General features: G+C 36.5%; 1 protein-coding gene across 1 annotated transcript; it reads left to right on the top strand.

The window, feature by feature from the left end:
• The first annotated feature begins 897 nt into the window (after positions 1–897).
• LOC131243126 (uncharacterized) lies at positions 898–22,126 on the top strand. Its single transcript, XM_058242241.1, has 2 exons — positions 898–1,280; positions 21,862–22,126. Exons 1-2 carry the CDS (start codon positions 954–956, stop codon positions 21,949–21,951), a joined length of 417 nt encoding a protein of 138 aa, XP_058098224.1. The 5' UTR covers positions 898–953; the 3' UTR covers positions 21,952–22,126.
• The last annotated feature ends 1,192 nt before the right edge of the window (positions 22,127–23,318 follow it).

The following is a 23,318-nucleotide window of genomic DNA, read 5'->3' as shown; positions in this document are numbered from 1 at the left end:
TGGAATACACCATGTGAAAAAGTTGAGATAGCAAGTCCCACCATTAAAGTTGTCCAAAGTTCTTGTGGGATCAACGTCGTGTTTATATAAAATCCAATTCACTCATCTTCCGTGTTACACCAGGATGAATAGATTTTCCGAAAATCAGTACATTCCAAGACATGTAGGACACATCACTTGAATTTAGAAGTTTAGGCATGATCTTACACCGTTCACTATGGTGCGGCCCAAAATTCTTTGCGTTAACTTAATCCTAAAATATACAGTGAAGATGTGACGAAAAAAATGGTGGACGGGATGGATCTGATGCATTTTTCTCCCACATAGCGATCAGTTAGCGCAAGTGGGGCGCTCTGCGTGCCTATGCAAGTCAGCGTAGTCCTTAAAAGAGTAAACTCAGGCGGCGTATGATTCTTGATACGCAGGCACCTAGAAATTTTAGACGTTACATGTATTAACTCAACTAAACTGATTAAATTGTGTGGCCCATTTTTTTAAAGTCACGATAGGTAGATCATATTGGTTGAATAATCTCAATCTCTGATTCGTAGACACTTGTTTGTGGAAAAAGGACTGTTGATATTTTTTTACATTTTTAACCGTCCAATAAACGTCCACCAATTCAATAGAAAAATATTATCAAATAAGCTTAATTTCTCATTAATCATACATCTGCAGTGGATCGTAATTTCGACGGTTTATTTTGACTACTTGCATTCCACGTGTACAATTTATAAGAAATTTCTAAGTGCCTGCGTATCATCCATCACACTGCCAGAGTGTCGAAGTTTTTCTGTTATTTAATTCAAATCATTGCCACGTCACTTTCAACGGTCACTTGCCGCTCCCACTTCATAAGCCAAAATCCCACCAAACTCCACCGTATCCTCTCTCTCTCTCTCTCTCTCTCTCTCTCTCTCTCTCTCTCTGTGAAGCTTTCCTTCAAAACTCTCATGGCTTCTTGTAAAGTCCAGAGCGTGCCCAGAGCATCATCCGACCAACTCCTTCGGAAATTCGCCGATTTGGATTCAGAAATTGACCGCAATCCATCTGAAAAGGCTGAATCCAACGGCCGAAGACGCCGAAAGAGATCGAGAACTGCCAGCGATAAAGATCATTGCGAGAGCCCCACCAAAAATGGCAGCCTGGTGGAGCGGAAATTGCTGCTGCCGCCAGCCAATCGACGGTCGGCATTGATTCGGCAGCTCAGGATTGGCCCGCCAGTGTTGCGATCCAAGGAGATGTTCATTGGCCGATCTTTAATGGCAAAGATTGAAAAGGTTAGATTCTTATTTGGTTTTTCAAATTATTGTTGGGAATGTGCACAGAATGGAGTTTTTAGTTTATGCAAGTGGTCGTCGTGGACCGTCCAATCTTGGGCCTTTTCTCAGTTGAATGTGGACCGTCCATGTGTTTCTCTTCTTAGACGTCTATTATCAGGCTACATATTGAAAGGTCGTGATTGTTATCCGGAGGAAATTCTCGAGCCTGGTCCATATATGGTGTGAATCCGAGTAGACTGCTTGGGATTATTACCAGTACAGGTAGAGAAATATGGACAGTCCAAAATCGATATATATATATATATATATAAGCAAAAGATTGATTTTATATATATATATATATATATATATATATATATATATATATATATATATATATACATCATTTGATTTTGCCTGGGAATCTGGACCACTTGTTGTTTTAGTTTTTTTTTAAACTAATCCTTAGATATCAATTGGACAGTCGGGAATTCTTGGTGAGTGAATGTATCGAACAATTTGGATGGTGAAGATAGATGTAAATTAGTGAACCAATGAGGAAAACCTGATTTGGCAGAGGGATGCACTTGGTACATGCCGTGTGTGAAAAATCTGGGGAAAGTACGAGTCATATGGGGAACCTAGCTTCTAAGGAAAGAGCCTTTTTTTTTTTTTGCCCCTACGAAAAGGAGAGTTGGCTCACCTAAAATCCACATATGATGTCTTCTTATCCTAAATAAAAATGTACCAAAAGATAAACAGGGTGATTATGGATGAATGGGAGGAAGCAAAGCAGACTAGTGCAGTGGCTAGCCCCAAACCTATTACTTTTTAAAGGAGGTAAGCATCTGGCGCTCAAACATATTAGCACGAGCTAGCTAAGTTATATATATATATATATATATATATAGAGAGAGAGAGAGAGAGAGAGAGAGAGAGAGAGAGAGAGAGAGAGAGAGAGAGAGAGAGAGGTTTTGCTTTTAAAGGATTTGCTCCACCTCCTGGCTTTGCTTAGATAGATGTTAGCACATGTGGGTTGGTTGGTAGAGTGGCATTGATATGTTGAGGTATGGGTTGGTATGGTAGAGAGTATTTTAGGTGTGGATCTAGACAGCCGCAGGAGGTGTGTGCCTTTGGACTGCGCTCATTGCTAAAAAGTATCCTTAGTCTTTTTAGACCATGCTAATTATTCTAATGTTGTTTGTCAACAACTTGGAATAAAGAATTAATTATTTGTTGGCATATGAGGGCACATGTAGTGCATGTAGGAAGTTGACGAGTCAGATATTTTGTAGTGCACGTGTTTACCATGAGAGAATACTCTAATGTGTACTACTACTAGTGGCTCAACTACCAAATTGGATTGTCCAGGACATTCAATTTATGTCCAAAATCGTAGATATTTCAGCAAGCCCCCCATGTTTATAAGATTGATGGATAATCGAAAATAAACTTGCAAAGTATTTTTAACCGTCCATCCATTATCTTCCTATCTATAAGACATGTATCTATATTCATTTGAAATTATTCCTTTTGTAATTTCATCAATGTTAGTTAATTGTTAGATCATCAATGTGATCTTGAACAACTGATCCCTCATTCTTTTTAATTACCTTTTGTAACCACTGATCCCTCATTCTAATTGTTAGATCATCAATGTGATTTTGAAATATTAATTCCTTTTTAAATTACTCTTCTTAAAGGGTTCAAAAATTAATTTAAAAATAGATATAATAACGATACAAAAATAAATTGTTTAAAAGCGTGATTGGTAAGCTAATTTAGGTATTACTTTTAGGATCTCCATCACAAGCAATTAGAGTGAAAAAGAAGCTTCATGGCCATTGATCCAACATATGATACACCGGCCTGATGTCATACATGTATGCTAGGCTGTTACTCAAGGTTGTCCCTAATGCCTTAGGGGGTAGCATGTAGGTTAAATACTTTTGGAATAATTTACTTATCTATGGTAAATTATTCATTTTACATGTGGTATGCATGTCCACCAATCAAGGCAATTCAAAATCATGGATTTTAGTGTAGATGGAACATGCCCTCACATTACTTGAATAATTTAATTCATCATTCATCCACATTAGTCCCATTCCGGATCACATTTTATCTTGTCTTATTGAAGAGCATTTGTAGATTGAATGTAAACAATTGTTCAAATTGACTTCAACCATCCATTCACAATTCCAAAATGTCCTTCCCTTTGGTGTGTGTGTGTGTGTGTATATATATATATATATATATATCCGAATGCTCAACTCACACCAATTCGCACTGAACTTTTGAGCTACTCAGTTAGCCTCAAAGAGAGAGATAGAGAGAGAGAGAGAGAGAGAGAGAGAGCCCTAATACTACCACCACTTGGATATGGAACCTACATGCTAATGCTCACGATTTCAATAGCCATACCAGTGATTTGGAGATCTCTCGAAAAGTATTTAGTGCTCATTTCGATCAACTCTCCATCATCTTTCTTTGGTTGAGTGGCATGTACTTCTATGGCGCCCGTTTTTCCAATTACGAGGCATGGCTAAGCGATCCTACTTACATTGGACCTAGCGCCCCGGTGGTTTGGCCAATAGTGGGTCAAGAAATATTGAATTGTAATGTGGACGGGGGTTTCCAAGGAATACAAATAACCTTCGGTTTTTTTTCGAATTTAGCAAGCATCCGGAATAACTAATGAATTGCAACTCTATTGTACCTAAGGTGTTCGGTATCGGTGGGCGTAACAGTGCCCACCATTACTTATACGGATACGGGAGCATAACGGCCTCTAACGGTACAAAAAAAATGCCAAAAAAAATGAAAAAATATGGATTAAATCTGGAATATTGCAAGTATTCCAAATATGCATTCATTTGTAAATTGGAACGTGTTTATGGTAGTGTAACAGTCCACTCTTTGGTGAGAAGTTGAATCAGGCTGTCTGATAAATTTATGAATTTGACTGCAAAACTTATATATTTAATTTTCTAACTATTTACTATCAAAATGTCTTACATGTATAGGTATTTGTAATTATTTTTTATAATTTATTCGATATTAAGTTATTAACAATTTAACATACCTGAGAAGAAGTGAGGTCTCTACTCTAGAGTCTATGACTCTATATTAGAGTGAGTCCAGACTTGCACAAATTACAATGTTCATTCTATTTTAAAGTCTCCATTCTTCAACATACTAAAGTGAGTCCAGACTTGCGTAAATTACAATGTTCATTCTATTTTAAAGTCTTCATTCTTCAACGTGTCAGAGGGACTTCTCCTCCTATATCCTATTCCTGACTTCTTGTGGCTATGACTGTGATTCCTGTCCTGTGACCTGTCATCTTCAAGTCAAGAATATTAAAAAAAAAAAAAAAAAAAAGTAGTAGTGTTTGATATACTCTTCTGCAACTTGATTGGGGATTACTTGATTGGTTGTAAGGGGGGGGAGGCTATTTTAAATACAAGTTCGGCAATGTCAAGTATGTGTTTGTAATAATACTGTTGCAAATACTTACCTTAATACAAATATATACTTACAATTACCGTAATAAAATTCAAAGCCACCACTAAAATGAAATTCTATTTTTTTATGGTTGCTCGACCTCCACATTATCGCCATCGTCATCATCAGGCTGAGGTTATCCCAATAGGTGGAGTTGCTGCATATCCACAATATCCAGTGCCAGAAGGAAATACTAGGATCAACAAAACTGAGGATGACTGATCCTGACTAGGCAACGACTCCGACCCCAAGTAAGGATATCCACCAATGCCCGTCGATTAGTCATACTGGTGCCCCGTACTCAAGTTGTTAAGAAACTTAAGATTGAGAGTGTGTCTGTGATGAGTAATTTGGATTTGGATTTGGATCTGGATATCTATAATCATATGGATATAGATCGGGAGGACTACTCTAACATGAATGTGATGGAACAGACTCAGTATAACTATAATCATAATTCAATTGGACATAAGAATATCCATCATAATAACCAGGACCATGAGACTGCTGATGTTCCGGACCTCCCGGACCCAGTACAACACTAGACCTACCCTTCTCCTGCTAGCTGTATCATGACTCAGTACACTCATAAATCTGACCTCGTGTACTACCTTGTCGATGTTCATCGACACGCAATCTTTAGACAGTTGTATAGTGTGCTGAGCAACACTAGAAGTGCCAGCACCAGGGGCAAGGGCGTTATATTACCATCATCTGACATGGTCACGCTACCACTGCTCATACTCTTCTGTTGATCTTGAGCCGTAATTGGCCTAAAAATTGCCTCTCTTTTTTGGTCCAACACAGTTGCACGATTCTCTTGTTGCGTTGTGCGTATTAGTGGGTCATCAATTTCTAATTCTTCACTATCCTCTTCAATTTATGTTTTCCCTTTATTTTCAACCAAGGTAGAAGTGGGTCGTCCTCATCATAAATATTATTCAAGTTTATTAGACAGTAGTCTGTGTCATCGGCAATTGTAATGCTCTTATGATGTCATCGCATTCTTAACTTCATATTATAGTGCATGAAGACGAGTCTATCCAACGTCCTAGTCTGCAATCTATTCTTATTCTTTGAATGAATAAGTGTAAAACAACTCCAATTCCTTTCGCAGCTAGAAGAAAATGTTGTATGGCTCAAAACTTTTACTGTAATTCTTTGAAGAGCTTTCGTACTCTCTCCAAAATTCATCCACCATTCGGCTAATTGCAACCTAAATACTGCATGCAATTTTCAAAGCTATCCAGGCAATTTTTTCAAATGTATCTAATTCATTCAACGCCTTTATTTGCATATCTAAGTCAGGATCTAAACTCTTTATCACATTCTTTAGCCTGACACGAACTTTATTATCCGCAACAAATGATTGGGTATATCTGTACCTAAGATTTAGGCAGTAACCTGCTGCATGAAGATCAGGATGGAGTTGTCTTGTCATCTTTTGTCGATCATCCTCCAATAAGATTCTCAGCTTCTACAATCACGTTGAATTGCCAACTTTGCTTTATTCATGACATCGTATAGGAAGCTCATGGTAGGTGCTTCGTCAGTTCCAACAAGACGGAATACCCTCATTAGTGGCTCCATCACCTTTAGGATCGACTTGACCTTCTTCCAATATTTATTATCCCGTATGGTGTTCACAATTTCAACCAATGTCCCTAATGTCTTCTACCCATGTTTTTGGGTTGAGTCAAACTTGGGAAGCGAACATCTTACTCAACTCTCCCTTATACTAGTATAAACTTCTAATGCTATAAAGTTTGTTGCGAATCTAGTCGCCACAGGCCTCAAAAACTCTCGTCCTTTAGTGAACTTTCTCATTATTGCGACTACTTGATTATGGTTGTAAATAAACGTCGTCACTTCTCTTGCCCTTTTGACCATTTCCTTCAACATTATTTTTCTTTCTAATTATCTTCCAATATAATATCAATACAATGGTCAGCACATGGTGACAAAAAAATATGTGGTCTCTATTTCATCAACTTATGTCCCGCAAGCTTATATGACGCTTCATTATCTGTCACAATTTGTACTACATTCTCCTCTCCAATCTCATCCACAACTTTATCCATTAGTCCAGTAATATAATCAGAATTTTTTGTTACGGCTAAAGCATTAATTAACTTGTGGTATTTAGTTCCCAAGTGGCAGTATACCATGAAGTTGATCATTATGTGTCTGGTTGGGTCAGTTCAACCATCGCACATGATCGTGCATCCTCTGGCCTGCCGTACAGGTTTAAAGGTAGCCACGTATGCTTTCACATCTGCATACTCTACATCTGTGTCCATTTCTCCCTAATATTCCTAGCAGTGGGAGCTTTAATTCCTTCACCTGCTTCTACTGTTGCATCAATTACCACCTACCAATATGGAGAATTGGTTACGTTAGGAGGGTATGTTGGCATGTATAAATAACTTTGTTGTTGCCCTACATAGCTTCTCAACGGAAGTTTTATTCCACATTTATTTTATCTTCTTTTGTTCAGTTGATTCTTTCCTGAATAGGATTAGATTAATAGAGGGTCTCCTAGGCTCATTTACTTCTTCATCCAAATGTATAGGGCAACATGTGAAGATGCCTCTCGTCGGCTTCCAAACATACGTCGTAACCCACCAAACCTACCCCCTCCCCCCACCCCTACCTACAAAAGTAGTCGCCCTCTCAGCTGCACTTTCACTGCCCTCTTGTATCACGTACTGACTCACTCGCGCCAAACATGCGGGCGACGTTCTTCCTCTTTACGAGCTAGACGTAAGCTCTCTCTCCTATCTATTAATTCTCTATCTAAATCTTCGTCGGAATCAATAATATCTTTATCATGGACGCCCATATATTTAGGACCAAACACCTCCTGTCGAGCCGCATCTAAAATCTCATCTTTCTTCTTTTAACCAGCAACACGTTTACCCTTCGACTCATATAGACTAGCTTGCATTAAAATCATTATCTATTTCAGTACTCTAGTACATCCCACAACTTGATCATTTCGATGTATCAAATATTGTTTGAGCCGCGTGATTCCACCAGTTATTAGTCTATCACAATAGTTGTACTTCATTTAATACCTAGTACCACCAACCCTCTGACATCAATATCATCACTTACTTGTTGGCCAAACCTAGACATTTCTTTAGGTAAATTAGATACGATCTATATTTATGTGAGATTGTGAGTCTACTTGCTATTCTAAATTTATATACAGTTTTCATAATCAAATCAATAAAGATAATTTTATGTTCTAAACCCTAAAAAGCTCAAAAACCTGTCCAATATAAGAAAATATAAACATAAAGTCACTAATTTGAAAATATAAAAAAATATTTTAAAAAATATAAAATCATAATAATAATATGTAAAATGGACATTAATATGTTTTAATATGATTAAGACATCATATTCTACCATTAAAATAGCAACACATTAAATAAAAATTAATTTTTCAATTTTTTTTTAACCAAAGGCCAAAAATAGTGCGTAAATATAAAAAAATTATAAAAAAATATAAAATCATAACAATAATCTATAAAATGGACATTAATATGTTCTACTATGATTAACACATCGTATTCTACCATTAATATAGCAATACAATAAAAAAAAATTGATTTTTCAAATTTTACAAAAAAAAAAATTGGCCAAAAATAGTGCGTAAATAGAAAAAATATTTAAAAAAAATAAAAATCACAACAATAATTTATAAAATATATATTAATATGTTCTACTATGATTAACACATCATATTTCTACCATTAAAATAGCAACATATTAAATAAAAATTAATTTTTTAAATTTTTTTTTAAAAAAGGCTAAAAATAGTGTGTAAATATAAAATATATATATATAATATAAAAATCACAACAATAATCTGTAAAATGGACATTAATATGCTCTACTATGATTAACACGTCACATTCTACCATTAAAATAGCAAAACATTAAATAAAAATTGATTTTTTGAATTTTAAAAAAAAAAAGGCCGAAAATAGTGCGTAAATAGAAAAAAATTATTAAAAAAATATAAATCCACAACAATAATTTGTAAAATGAACATTAATATGTTCTACTATGATCAACACATCATATTCTATCATTAAAATAGCAACACATTAAATTAAAATTAATTTTTTGAATTTTTAAAAAAATGGTAGAAAATAGTGCGCAAATAGAAAAAAATTATTAAAAAGTATAAAATCATAACAATAATCTGTAAAATAGACATTAATATGTTCTACTATGATTTTACAAAATCGAGGGGGGTGCCCGTTACGACCCCGTATCGTGTAACGGGGTCGGCCATTACCGTTATGTATCAGTCGTATACATAACCGATACTGAATTCATTGATTGTACCACAATTGGTGCATTGGTTTTTTCAGCGTTAATATTTTTTACTAGTTGGTTCCATTATCACAAAGCTGCTCCAAAATTAGCTTGGTTCTAAGATGTAGAATCTATGTTGAGTCACCACTTAGCCGGGGGGAGAGCGTAATTGGGTCGGTCGTTACCGTATATGTAACCGATACTGAATTCCTTGATTGTACTGCAATTGGTGTATTAGTTTTTTCAGTATTAATATTTTTTACTGGTTGATTCCATTATCACAAAGCTGCTCCAAAATTGGCGCTTGGTTCAAGATATAGAAACTATGTTGAATCACCACTTAGCGAGGGGGGGACCCCATAACGGGGTCGACTGGTTGACTTTTACCATTACGTATCGACCGTATACGTAACCGATACTAAATTCCTTGATTGTACTGCAATTGATGCATTGGTTTTTATAGCGTTAATGTTTTTTACTGATTGGTTCCATTATCAAAAAGCTGCTCCAAAATTGGCTTGGTTCTAAGATGTAGAATCTATGTTGAATCACCACTTAGTGGGGTTATATATATATAATGACTTTTGTTCTAAAGACAATCCTCTGAGAAAATTTATATCAATAGAGCATTTTTGTATTAAATCGCTACCTTTTGTTGTATAATTTGTGTTGGTCTTACCCTCTCATCTTTATCTACTCTAGCTTTCAATTTGGATGTATAACTTATACAATATATATTGGTAGTGAATAGGTATTATTATAGATAAAAGTCCAAATCATTGTTAAAATGTATATGTCCAAATTAAATACTTGGAAATAGACAGGTATAGGTAATCTCACATCAGTGTTAGGGTACTTATCCAAATTTAATACCTGGAAATAGAGAGCATAGGTGATACATCAATAGGGTACTCTAAAATATACTTATATTTTTAATGCTGAAAATTTTATTCATAATACCTACTAATTCTAATATTGCATTATGTCAGTTATGCATATTTTACCAATATAAAGAGTAATTATTATTACAAATAAAAATAAAAATCACGTATTTTATGATATATATTAGATAACTAAATTAAATACTTAAGAAAAAAAGAAGTCCTAATAACATGTCTTATATTAATAGGGTACTCCAAAATATACTTATATCGTTAATGATATTATTTTTATTAGTTATGAGTAATGATATACATTATGTCAATTACACACATATTGTACCAAAAGTTAGAGCTCTTCATCACCAATTATTTAGATGATTTTAATAATTATTTAATTATTTTTTAAATACTAAAATTGTCCTTTTCCACCCAAATGGTACATGTGGGGCCCATATTCTCAAGTACTTGTGTCATTAATCTCAAGGGCCTTGTCATTGAATGGGCTAGCTCAAAGACCTAAAGATCGTTGTGTCCAACCTACAAGTTAAGTCAACTCAAAGACTCGACCAAATATATTGAGTCTTTATTTAACTCAACTGATATTTAATTTAATAATTACATTAAAAATATAACGAGTAGGAAGATCTCACAAGCAAGCTATTTATGGAAGAAAAAAATGTGCGACTAGCTACATGTGAGGCCCAACATGGTGTACGTACGACATCCAAGCCATCTAAAATGGTTGCCTCAAGATGAAAATAGAATAGCCCAAAAATCATGCCGATCCAAGCATCATGTGGACCACATGATAGAAAACAATGAACCACAATCCAAAAAATATTGAAATTCATGTAGTTGCCCCCATAATGATGGGAAAGGGGCATTCATATTTCAATTACCAGTAATACAATTTTAGACCAATTGGATGCCGTACATACACCATGATGGCCCCCACGCCCCCAAATAGTTGCATTTACAACGACTTGTAAGGTGAGACCTACACATTTAAAGTAACTAATAGTAAATATTTAAAATATTAATACAAACATATAAAATAGCTAAAACAAATAGCTCAATGCCACATGAAGCCCTGATTATCTTTGGTTCCTTTAGGGGCCATTTGATTGCAAGCAAGCAAAGCTTTGTCTAGGACAAAGTTGTTCAAAGTAATTAAGTTGTTCCTATTTCCTTTAGTGATTTTTCCACAAGAAATTTAGGAAAAATTATTTAGTAAACTTCTTCCAACAAACAAAGTACATACAAAGTCTGTCTCAAATGATGGATCATTTGATTTCCAAAGTCTCTCCCACACCAGACTAGCTTGTTCTTCTTCTTCTTCTTCTTCTTTTGCATGGAACTAAGAAAAGAGAGATGACTTGTTTATAAACTATATTAAGAATAGTTTGTTTCCTCGAGTAGAATAGAAGAGTATGTTTGGTGGTAAAATAAGTTTAGCCCAAGACAGTCTGTCCGGAACTAAATAACTCTGATGATTTGTCTTGGACACTATTTGTCAAACACGTATAATATAGAATATAAAATAGCGGTGCCACATTTGAGTGGTTAATATATCTAAAATAGGTAGTGTATGTGCACATTGGCACATACACTATATATATATATATATATATATATATATATATATATATATATATATATATATATATATATATATATATATATATATATATATATATATATATATATCCAAAACAGAATGACTCAAATAAATTAGCCTGTTCCTATTTTATCAACTCAATTTCTATATGAGAATTAAGAAAACGATGGATACTTTTAAGTACATTAAGGACATCTTGTTCCAACAAATAATATGAAAGTTACACTTTAGTAGTAAACAAACTTCAGGCCCGAACAATATATCCTAAAATAAATGACCCCAACAATGCCCATCAAACAACTAGAAAATCAAGAACAGAAAATGGGTGTGGCATGTGTATGTGTTGGCACAAACAACACACGTGAAGATCATGATTGGCGCATGTGGGTGCTTGAAGATGGATGATGACTCATGTGGGGCATTTAAAGATGAATGGCTCACATGTCACAAATGTGTCTAGAATATTAGGTCACACATGTCGCGCGATGTGTGTGGAATATCATTTTCCTTGTGGATATTGAATTGGGAAAATAATTTTTTCGCTTTTTTTTCTAGCACAAGCTATACTTAATGGAGATCAACAATTGTGAACAAGTTATCCCTATTTTTTGCTCTTGTACAAAAATTGACAAGGAAAATTAGGAACAAGCTAATTGTCCAAGATAGCGTATTTGAGATGGAACTTTGCCTAAACAGCTCATAAATGTTTTATTCTTTCATTATCCATTAAAACATATACACATGTGTCACATGTGCCACCATCCATCTTCAAAAACCCCACATATGCCATCATTAATTGTTAAGAACACTACAACTACCAACGTGACATTTGCAACTTGTGTTGCATGTCCCCACACGTGAACCATTTTGTTTTGTGTTCCTAATTACAAGTATTTAACAAACAACTGGGTTATTTTGATCTTGGACAATCCTGGAATGACTATGTCTAAGCCTAAAATTCACTTGCTGCCAAATAGGCCCTTGGCCAAGGTGTGGACGTTGGAAGGTAGATTCCCCGAGGGTACGGGAGATGAAATCTACTATCTTTTTTCTATTGGTTACCTCGCTCGAGGGTATGTGTCACATGTGTTGCATGTGCCACCATCCATCTTCAAACACCCCGCATATGCAACCATTAATTATTAAGAACCCTACAACTACCAATGTGACATTCGCAACTTGTGTTACATGTCCACACGTGAACCATTTATTTTATGGTCCTAATTACAAGTATTTAACAAACAACAAGGTCATTTGATCTTGGACGATCCTGGACTGACTATGTCTAAGCCTTAAATTCGCTTGCTACCAAATAGGCCCTTGGCCAAGGTGTGGACGCTGGAATGTAGATTCCTCGAGGGTATGGGAGATGAAATCTACTGTCTTTTTTCTAATGGTCACCTTGCTCGAAGGCTTTTGTGATGAAGTAAAAGAGTATTATTATATTTGACTAGAGTCGCCACTAACCAATTATTATAATTCTATAATCAATTAGACTCCATAGAAATGTTTAAGATAACCTGAAGATCATTAACCATAAAATGACTCGTGAGTTTACGTTCCAAATTTTCCAAATACAAGACCATAGTTATAGAGAGGGAAGGTGTTAGGTACCCACTCTGCCCGTACAAATGTATCGGTCTCTACTTCATAAATTCTTACTAGTTTCTGAAGAATAAGGATAGTTCTCGCATTCAGAAAATGTATTGCGATGCAATGATACAAATAATTGATCGATCTGAATTTCTGATGAGCAGGATCCGACTATATCGGCAAGCCGCAGAGCATTTGTTCGAAACGATCAAGTGTAATGTACAAAGTGTATAAGATACTTAGTATTGATGTTTTTGATAAAATAACAGCCAACTTGTTAAGGCTTCTGGTGGACCTATTATTATCAGTAAGGAGGAAGGTGAGGATGACGTCAAGTCATCATTGCCCCTTATGCCCTGGGCGACACACGTGTTACAATAGCCGGGATAAAGGGTTGTGATCCCGCGAGGGTGAGCTAACTCTAAAAACCCATCCTCAGTTCGGATTGCAGGCTGCAACTCGCCTGCTTGAAGTCATAATTGCAAAATCAAGAGTTTCAGTTGGAGCTGATCGAGATGGGGGTTGAGCAGTGTCGAAACAAGCATAAAGTCGTTAAGACAATAGGGGTCTATCAGTGCAACTCAGCTGAACACCGTGATTGATGAGTGGTGGGTTAGTTGCCCCCCCCCCCCCAATCTGATGAGCAGGATCCGACTATATCGGCAAGCCATAAAATATATGTTCGAAACGGTCAAGTGTAACGTACAAAGTGTATAGGATACTTAGTATTGATGTTTTTGATAAAATGACGGCCAACCTGCTAAGGTTTCTGGTGGACCTGTTGTGATTATATCAGTAGGTCTCAGAGTTTACGTTGTATGGATACTTATGATAGATGACTCGTGAGATTACATTCCTGTAACGACCTTGGAAATTTTGTGCTAATCTTTCCTTAAGTAGTTGCTTTTGGGGTAATTAGCGCTATACTCGATTGCTTGTGAAATTCGCATCAATCACTTTAAATTGTATCTGCATGACTCAAAACTTGTAGATTAGTTAGCGCTATGTTACTCTGAAATCTGGGATCCATCGCTAAAATCAATTGTTCTGGGAAATTTTTGGAAGTTTTGGATCGGACCTGGACCGCGCGTCGAAAGTCCGATTGCGATGATCTTAGGCTGTTGCGGTCACCGTGTTGGGCTTGACCATCACCTCGAATATCAAGTCCATGTGATGTTCTGGGTCAATTTGATTGAGTTCGGAGTGAAGAGTGTGAGAACGGTTGGAAATTTAATAAGCTTTTATGAAATCTGAGTCGTGTCGCTTGCGCGATGATTTTAAGCTATCTGACCGTTGGATTCTGACCCAATTTCACCCTCTGATCAGGGAAGGTGGCCCAGGCATATCCTTGTGCTTGTGGACCTGATTAAGATTCTGTGACCGTTGAATTGAGTGTGGTCCGCCACGGCTGATCTGAAGAGCCAGTCGGTACGAAAACTCAGCTTGACCTAGATCCATGGTCAAAGAGCTTAAGTCCGACCTTTCGTGGTGATAGGCCCACCAGAACTGCTTCGTTGGATCGTGAGAGGCTGGTTTTGGTTATACTCTAAGTATACCTTGGCCCTGGGGTTATTTTCATCAATATGAGGCCTATTTATAGTCCTTAAACCCTAGCTCTCTTTTCCATACGAATTTCTCTAACCCTAGCTTGGAGAGAGAGTGGAAAAGAGAGAGAAAGTGAGAGAGAAGTTGGTGAATCATCTTGGATTCTTTCCGGTTCTTCTTCATCCTTGAACCTTCACTTTGAATCGTTATTCTGACGATTCTGAGTTCATCTGTGGGTAAGTTAACCTAACCCTAATCTGTGTTAGAGCTTAGATTAGTCTTGGTGTTGTTGTGTCTCATTTCTATCCTTGTTTTAGGGTATTCTATCGCCGTTGACGAAGACAACTCGTCTAAATCAGTTCGGTGTTTCTTTTCTGACTTAAGGTGCGGACTTTAAGTGTATAGGTTATGGTTTTCAAGGCTTTCAATGCCAGTTAATGATTTATTCTTGTTACGGATGAGATTTCACATGCCAAATGTTATGTTTATGTTGCGTTCCTGATATGCATGTGTTATATTAAGATTTGTGTATTCTATGTGTATGTATAAAGTACCGTATACGTACAAAATATGCACTTGTGTTTGCCATGATTATTTGTCACGTATGTATGCTAGATGTATGTATGACAACTCCTTGGTAAAAGGAATTGTCCAAATGCTTGTTTTTCAACATACGTCATGTATGTTGTATCATGTATTCTAAGTGTTTGTAGAAATGCCTGAATGATCTAAAGTGTGATATTTGAACCTAGTATGGGCGTTGAGAAGCGATTTTCAACTCTCCCACTAGTGTGTATGATTTCCTTCTTGCTAGTTACATTCCATGTTATTTAATTTCAAGTATTGCTTATGCTTTCATTTATGTTAAGTTGATATTCTTCAGATGTATGCAAGTTGATCATTCTATCTATAAAGGGGTAGCACGTCTCCCTTGCCGTAGAAAGAGTAAGAAGGATTAGAGGAAACTCATCCCTTTCCCCTTGCGTTTAAAACGATCAAGTATAAGGTGTAAAGTATATATGTATGGGATGTTTAATGGTGTATGGATGCTTATGATAAAATGACAGCCAACTGGCTAAGGTTTTTTGATGGACGTTGTAATTATATCAGCATGTCTTAAAGCATACACCCGCCAGTCAAATACGATAGAAAATGATGGGATGCAATGTATATGTTAAAACAACGGCTAACTGGTTAACGTTTTTGATGGGCAATATCTGATTATATCGAAAAGTCTCAGAGTCAGAGCATACGGCCCATTAGTCAAATGCGAGAAAACGATGAAAATGCATTATGACGCTAATGTATATAAGGAGCATGGGGTTAAAAAGAGAATGAATGTTGCACAATGCTAATGCACTGATTCGATGTAACTGATAAAGTTTTTAATGATTAGATGTACGATAGTGTCACAAGGCTGGATTGAGTGACTCAGATTTAAACTTAGGTGGCTCAGGAGGCTTAGACTCTTAATAGGCTAGGGTAGACCAAGGCTGGACTCTCTCTCTCTCTCTCTCTCTCTCTCTCTCTGATTGGTGGAGGGATGGCTAGATGGCTCGGGCTAAGGGAGTCTGGGTGAGAAGGGATGCTCTCTGATGCTTGGTGTGTTTAAAATAAGAAGGGAAGGGGGCTGTGTATATAGCCTCCAACCCAATTTTCTTGTAATTCCTGGTAATCCTAGAGGCAAAAGGTGGTTAAATAGTTGGGATTGGAGATTACCACATGGCGGCATCATCTCATCGGTTGGATGAGGTGATAAAATGGTAATTTTGGGTAAAAAGATAGGCATCGGAGTAAACGCACCTCAATCACACACTAAAGGTTCGAAAAAAGAGAGTTCCACATGTTTGAGGGACGCTGGCTTAAAGATGAGGAGTGTCATGTAGCCGATGGTAGTCTGAATGCCGCCAGCCCCCACTTGGATTCCCTACTTTGGCAAGCACCATCCTTCAAGCGTATGGAGGCTCTCTATTATAAGGGTTGTTGCTTTGAAGTTTCGACCATTTTTCTGAGCTTGCTCCTGAGCTTGGGTTCAAGCTTAGTTTTGAGCTTAACTAGGTTATAAGGTTGGGTAAGCTGACCGGGTGAGTTGACTTAAGGCTTTAGGGTTTTTAGGTTCTTAAGGTTCAGGGTTAGGCTAAGCAGGTTGGCTTGAGTTTAATGGGTTATATATATTGGTTGAGTAGAGTTTAGGACTGGGGTTCGTAAGGTATTTAGGCTTCTAGAGTTAGGGTATAGGATTGGAGTTGGTTGTCTATATCTCATCCGTTCAAACTCGATTAGCTTATCAGCTCGAGGTGGGATATCTATACAAGGTCATTTTATATGTCTTGATGTGTAGTTTGAATAAGAATTTGCAAGCCATTCGTAAGTTTGAAACTTACCAACTTGACGTGTATTATCCCATTGAGATCGAGTTACATTTATGACTCGGTTTAAAATTTGAGTTGAGTAGGGTTTAGGACTAAGGTTAGGGGCTTTTAGAGTTAGGGTTTAGGATTGGAGTTCGGTTGTATATCCATCCATTCAAACTCAATCAGCTTATCAGCCTAAGGTGGGATATCTATACAAGGTCTTTTACACTCTAGGGTTTTAAGTTCCTAGGGTTCAAGGTTAGGCTAACCAAGTTGGCTAAGTTGAATGGGTTAATTGGGTTGAGTAGCATTTAGGGCTAGGGTTCAGGCTTCTAAAATGGGTGTAGGATTGGAGTTCGGTTATCTATCCATCCATCTATTCAAACTCAATCGACTTCTCAGCCTAGGGTGGGATATCTATACAATGTAATATTATGTCTTGATGTGTGGTTTGAATAGGAATTTTCCAGCCATTCGTGAGTTTGAAACTTACAACTTGACCTGTAATATCAACTTGAGACTGAGTTACACTTATGACTCGGTACAAAATTTGGTTGTCTTAGAAACTATGGATCATAGCCATCTAATGTCCAAGGAGAAGATATAAATACCTTTTAGTAGCTTATTAATTGTGGAGATATTAATTATATGTTGTCCATCAAATGGACCACATAATTATATGATGATCCCAATTGCCCATTACTAATGCTGACTCAAACGGGCAATTGGGATCATAGTTTAAAAACACAAAAACCCCAATTTGATGTGCAGCAGTGCTAGATAAAATGGAAGACTCCGCCATGTATTTGATTAATACTCGTAGCTGATAAAGGATGGAAATAAATACCCTTCTTCCCTCCATAAAATTATAAAAAAATCCTCCCTCTAATTTGGATGTTAGAGAGCAACCTAAACCGTTCAATGCCCTGAGGATACAACAAATCAAGACCTTTTAAAGAGTCAAAATGGTAAGTGATTTGGACCATGCAATGATCTATGGTGGCCATTTGTTTCAAAAGTTGATGGTCAGTGATCAAGGCTCATCAAAAGTCAGCGTTTAGCTATCTAAACCGTTCAAAGGTCTAGGATACAAATGGTAAGTAATTTGGACCACACGTTGATGCTCAGTGTGTGACTAGGCTATCTCCAATGACCATGGATAGTGATTTGGACAACACAGTAGTGAACTAAGATAGCTATCTGTTTCATAAGTTGATAGTGATTTGAGTTGTCAAATAACCTTACACAATGATATATGGATCGTTTAGAATGTTAGTAGTTTGAAGGATATCTTTATTGTCCGATGATGACCTTGGAAAGAGATCTGAATCACTTAAAAAAGTTGGTGGTCATTTAGCTTGAGAATCTAGTAACCTTAGATATAATGATCTACACCATCCAAAGCCCTTAACCATCAATATGGACCCTCCAAATTTACCTGAAACATTGATTTAGACCGTTTTAAAAAATCAACCTTTGAAAAGTCGGTGGTTGGCGATATGGACTATCCAATAACCAAGGACGAGCAATTGAAACCATTCAAAAGTTAGTGATTAATGATCTAGACCATCCAATAACTTGGGACAGTGATCTGGTGGTCAAAAAGTTTATGGAAGTTGATGATTAGTGATTTGGGTGGTCCATTGACATTGGTTAGTTATATATTTCGTTTAAAAGTTGTGGTAGTCAAATCTATATTGCCCAATGGCCTTGGATAGCAGTTGGACTGTTTAAAAGTTTGTAGTCATCTATTTGGATGCCTAATGATACCTAATGACTTTGGACAACAATTTACAAAAGCTCTCAGACATCAATTTGAACTATCCAAGAATTCGAACATTGATTTAGACCGTTTAAAAGTCTATCACGGCCTTTCAAAGGTCATTTGTGGCTAACAATATGGACTATTTAATGACCTTAGACAATGACTTGGACCATTATAGAATTCATGTTCATCAATTATTAGTATTGTCCAATATCTTTAATAGTGAATTAGATTGTTTAAAAATTGGTTGTCATCAATCCCAACCGTCTAATGATCTCGCACAATGATTTGAACAGTTCAAAAGTTGGTAGTTATCAATTAGTATCGTCCAATGATGATCTTTTATAGTGGTTTAACCATTCAAAAGTTGGTGGTCATCAATTTGTACTGTTCTAATGACCTTGGACAAGGATCTGGACCGTCTACTGAAGTTGGACAGTAATTTGGACCCTTCAAAAGTTGATGGTCAACAATTGTAACTATAGACTATCAACTTTTGAACAATTTACATCATTTGTCTAATAAGGTCATTTGATGGTGGTATAGGCCAATGACCACCAAATTTTAAATGGTCCATATCAATATCCAAGGTTAATGTGTGGTGGTTCATATTGATGAGTACCAACTTTTGAAAAGTAGGCTGGCTGTCAACAATTTTGTAATGGGTATTGAATGATTCTTGTAGTTGTCCAATTATTTGTGAACCATATTGATGACCACCAACTTTTGAATTATCCAAATAGCTGACAATCAACGTTTGAACAATCTAAGGTATTATTGTTGACCGCTAACTTAAATGGACCATATATACTACTAGTTCATTAGGTGGTATAAATTGCTAACTATCGACTTTTGAGATATCTAGATAAATTGTCCCTAGGTCGTTAGACGGTCTGGATTGCTACCTGATGTCCTTGGGAGGTAATGTATTTCTATATTATTTATGTTATTATAGAAAAGAAGGTCAACAAAAAAATTGTATCTCTAAAATAAATTTTTTAAATCATTTTGTCTAATTAAACAAAGAATGTGACAATTTTTTAGATGGTTTGGTCTAAAAGTCTCTTTAAAAAAATAATAATAATCAATTGACTAGAGCGAATGATTAGCTGACAAATGCTGGCAAATGCAATGAGAAATGATCACACGATGTAGTTAGTTGTTTGTGAACTTTTTGCATGCACCTATTCTTTTATAACCAAAGTGTCAAATATGCAAAATATATCTAATCTATGTATAATAGTGGTCCACACCACCATGATGATTATTAACCTTATAAATTTAACCAGATTGATCAACTCATTGAAGGGGAAACTGCTTTAAAAAACAATGGACAACACAAATGGTACAAATCAATGAGTTGATTGGACTGATTATTGTATGCAGTGATCATCATCATTGTGTATGGGTGCCACAATCTAATAAGAGAGAGCCAAGTGCAGAGAGGCTATCTCTCAAATAATCATTGCATTGCTGAGTTTTCGACTATGCATTGAAATGCTGATAGCGACAAAAGTTTTAAAATCACTGATTAGTTAGTTTGAGACAAATCTCTTGTTTATAATTTATCTATTATTTATAAGCACAGGAAGAAATTTTGTTTTATCATTATAGATAGGGTCTTGGTTGTTTGTTTTCTTTTTAAATGTTTAGACCGACTTCTCCTGTTTACCAGACTCTATACTCATGTAGTACATATGCCCACATGTGCTAATATGGCATAAATGTCACACTATCTTCAAGTGAAATTCTATCTTCAGATCTCTTTCATGTGTTGTACCACGTGAAAAAAAAAAAAAAAGTATTGAACTAGATCAGATTCAGGTCTGATGACTTATAGTCCAAGTTGACTCGAATGAGTCACACCAGACTCATTCATGTCTTGAGGGGCATTAGGATCCTGTAATTTCTCATTTCCTTTTAAGGATCCATTTCCATTGTTGGGGGCGACTGGGGTGACACATTTTGAATTAAGGGGGTCCTCGAATGGCGGATTCTTGGATCCGGAGCAACGTAGGGCTGTGATGATTATGCAGGGGTTCCAGCCTGGCCACCCACTTTTTGTTCAAGATGTAGGCTGTTAATTAGTGTACTCTCTCATCATGCATGATTTGCCATCCTGGGTTCGTGATGGCCCATACATATAACAAACAAGATATATATATATATATTCATGCATGCATGAATGAGTTATGACTGAAATATCCTTGAAATCCTAAACGGGCTGGGCACAATATTCATGTTGGTCCTGGGTCATCGGGCCTATATTCCAGCCCAAGCCCATATTGAAGTGGACCAGGCTCAATGGGCCTTGTAATCAACGGGAAACCATGGCATGATGAAATGGGGTCATCCGTTGTTTCAACAAGTGTTTCGCCTCCTAAAATCTATTAATGTTCCATTTTTTTATTTTTTTTTTAATCAACGCATATTTCTGAGTGCGTTCATATCAATTTTATAGCATTATTTTGTTTAGAATTTTCTCCTCATTAACTTGTTTATTTTGAGCTTTAATTTTGGTACTTAATGATTTGAACAAACCATCTAGTCCTCCATGTAAAGTATCACACGTTACTTGTGGCCCAAAAACCATGCTAGAATGTGATTTGGGTTGGGCCAAGTTGGAAAATTCGACGGTTCAATATGGAACCAATTGAAAATCACAGCTATTTTAGAAGAAGAAAGAAGAAGAAGACATTTGAAAATGTTTTTTGAGCGTGTGTTACTCCTCTCACACACGTGTCACGTTCTCGACATTCGAGCCATCCATCTCCTAGAAAACCCATTTCTCTATAAAATAAGGAGAGTACCACTTCTAAGGAGTGTGCGCGTGTGTGGAAGGAGTACGCTTTCAACACACAAGTCATAGATTGGAGGGCCTCGTGACATTGTGAACGTGCGAGTTGGTGGGTGTGTGTTAAAAAAGAAAAAGGTCAGCGAATTTTAGTCTTGCGAAATCCATCTAATGTTATTGTTTTGCATTTATTCTTTTCATTTTTATTAGACATGGCGGAAAACCGTTGAAGGAGCTTCGAAAATCTTCATCGAAAAGCATTGCAACCAGCACGTTCGTCTCCGAAATGAATTCGTCTAGTTGCAGAGTTCTATAAGCTGGCAGTTAATTTCTGCCATTGATATTAATTCTTTTATTTATTTTTTTTAATAAACAAATAAAATTTCATTTAGATAGATTGCCAATGACCTTCTATTTAGTATAATGAGGCTGTAATTTGTAACCGTTTTTTAAATCCAATGAAGATATTTGCAAATTTCTTAGTCTAGAGTGATCCAATGCTCCTTCAATTAGTGTTCAATTAGTTAGGGGTTGTTTGGATGGGAGTAAATTGAGGTAAATGAGATTTAGTGTAAATGGGACTGATTTGAAGTACGTGGAAAGGAGAGATTCGGGAGTAAATTTGGTGAAATGCATTTTTGGACTCCCTCAAAGAGTTGCAGAGTAAACAAAGATTGTCATTTCACACATGCATACCACATGTGTGGCACACTATTGATACTACTACGAAATAATTCAATTATCGACTATATCACTATAATCACACTCTAAACTATTCAAACATTAACTATTTAAATGAATGGTTAAAAATCATTGACAAGTTACTTATTTGTAATCCTTACATTTGTGGTCTACCGGATGCTCAGAATTTTCTTACTTTTAGCTTTTATTTATATATATATGTGTGTGTGTGTGTGTGAGAAATGCTCACACACAACTAGTTGACTGTGATTTTTGGTCCAACAAGCAGGGCATTTAATGTTAATAAATGCTGTATCTGAAAAATTATTTTAAAAAAGAAAATGACTTACCCACTTTGATCGGCCCCACCATGGTGTTAATTGGAAATTCACCCCAATCATCACATGATTCACCTCACGCTGGACCCATGGTCTTAAAATCAGCTCCATCCATGGTTAAGGTGGACCACACGACTAAAAACAGAATACGAGAGGAGCTTATCCTCCAAATCGTCTTCCTTGGCATGGCCCAGTTGAATCATGTACAGGCATGATTTCTTGGACATCAAGCCTAACTTTTTGTGTGGTATATAATGGTTGGAGTGGATTTCCAAGGCCCAACCGGGTGGGCCCTGTAAAAATCAAGGGTCGACGTCTTTCCCAATTGTTTTCATTTGGTATGGCCCACTTCATTCACGAATTAGCCTAAATTTTTTTCTGTGGGCCCAACATGGGATTAAACATATAATGATTGGAGTGGATCCCACACACATATCAAAGTGGCCCCGTTAAAAGATGAAAGGTTGAAGTCGGTGAGGCACTTGTTGGTTCCGAGAAAATTGGTACATTACCGAGGATGGACGGAAGTAGATCAGGTGTTGCCTGGGTAACATACCAATAGGTGCTTCCTTAATCGTGGGACCCACTTTGATATATTTGTTGTATATCCACGCCGTCCATCAGTTTTTACAAATCATTTTAATGGAT

The sequence above is a fragment of the Magnolia sinica genome, chromosome 4, assembly GCF_029962835.1.
Source record: "Magnolia sinica isolate HGM2019 chromosome 4, MsV1, whole genome shotgun sequence".
In the NCBI taxonomy this organism is placed as follows: Eukaryota; Viridiplantae; Streptophyta; class Magnoliopsida; order Magnoliales; family Magnoliaceae; genus Magnolia; species Magnolia sinica.
This window is presented reverse-complemented; position numbering and strand designations above follow the sequence as displayed.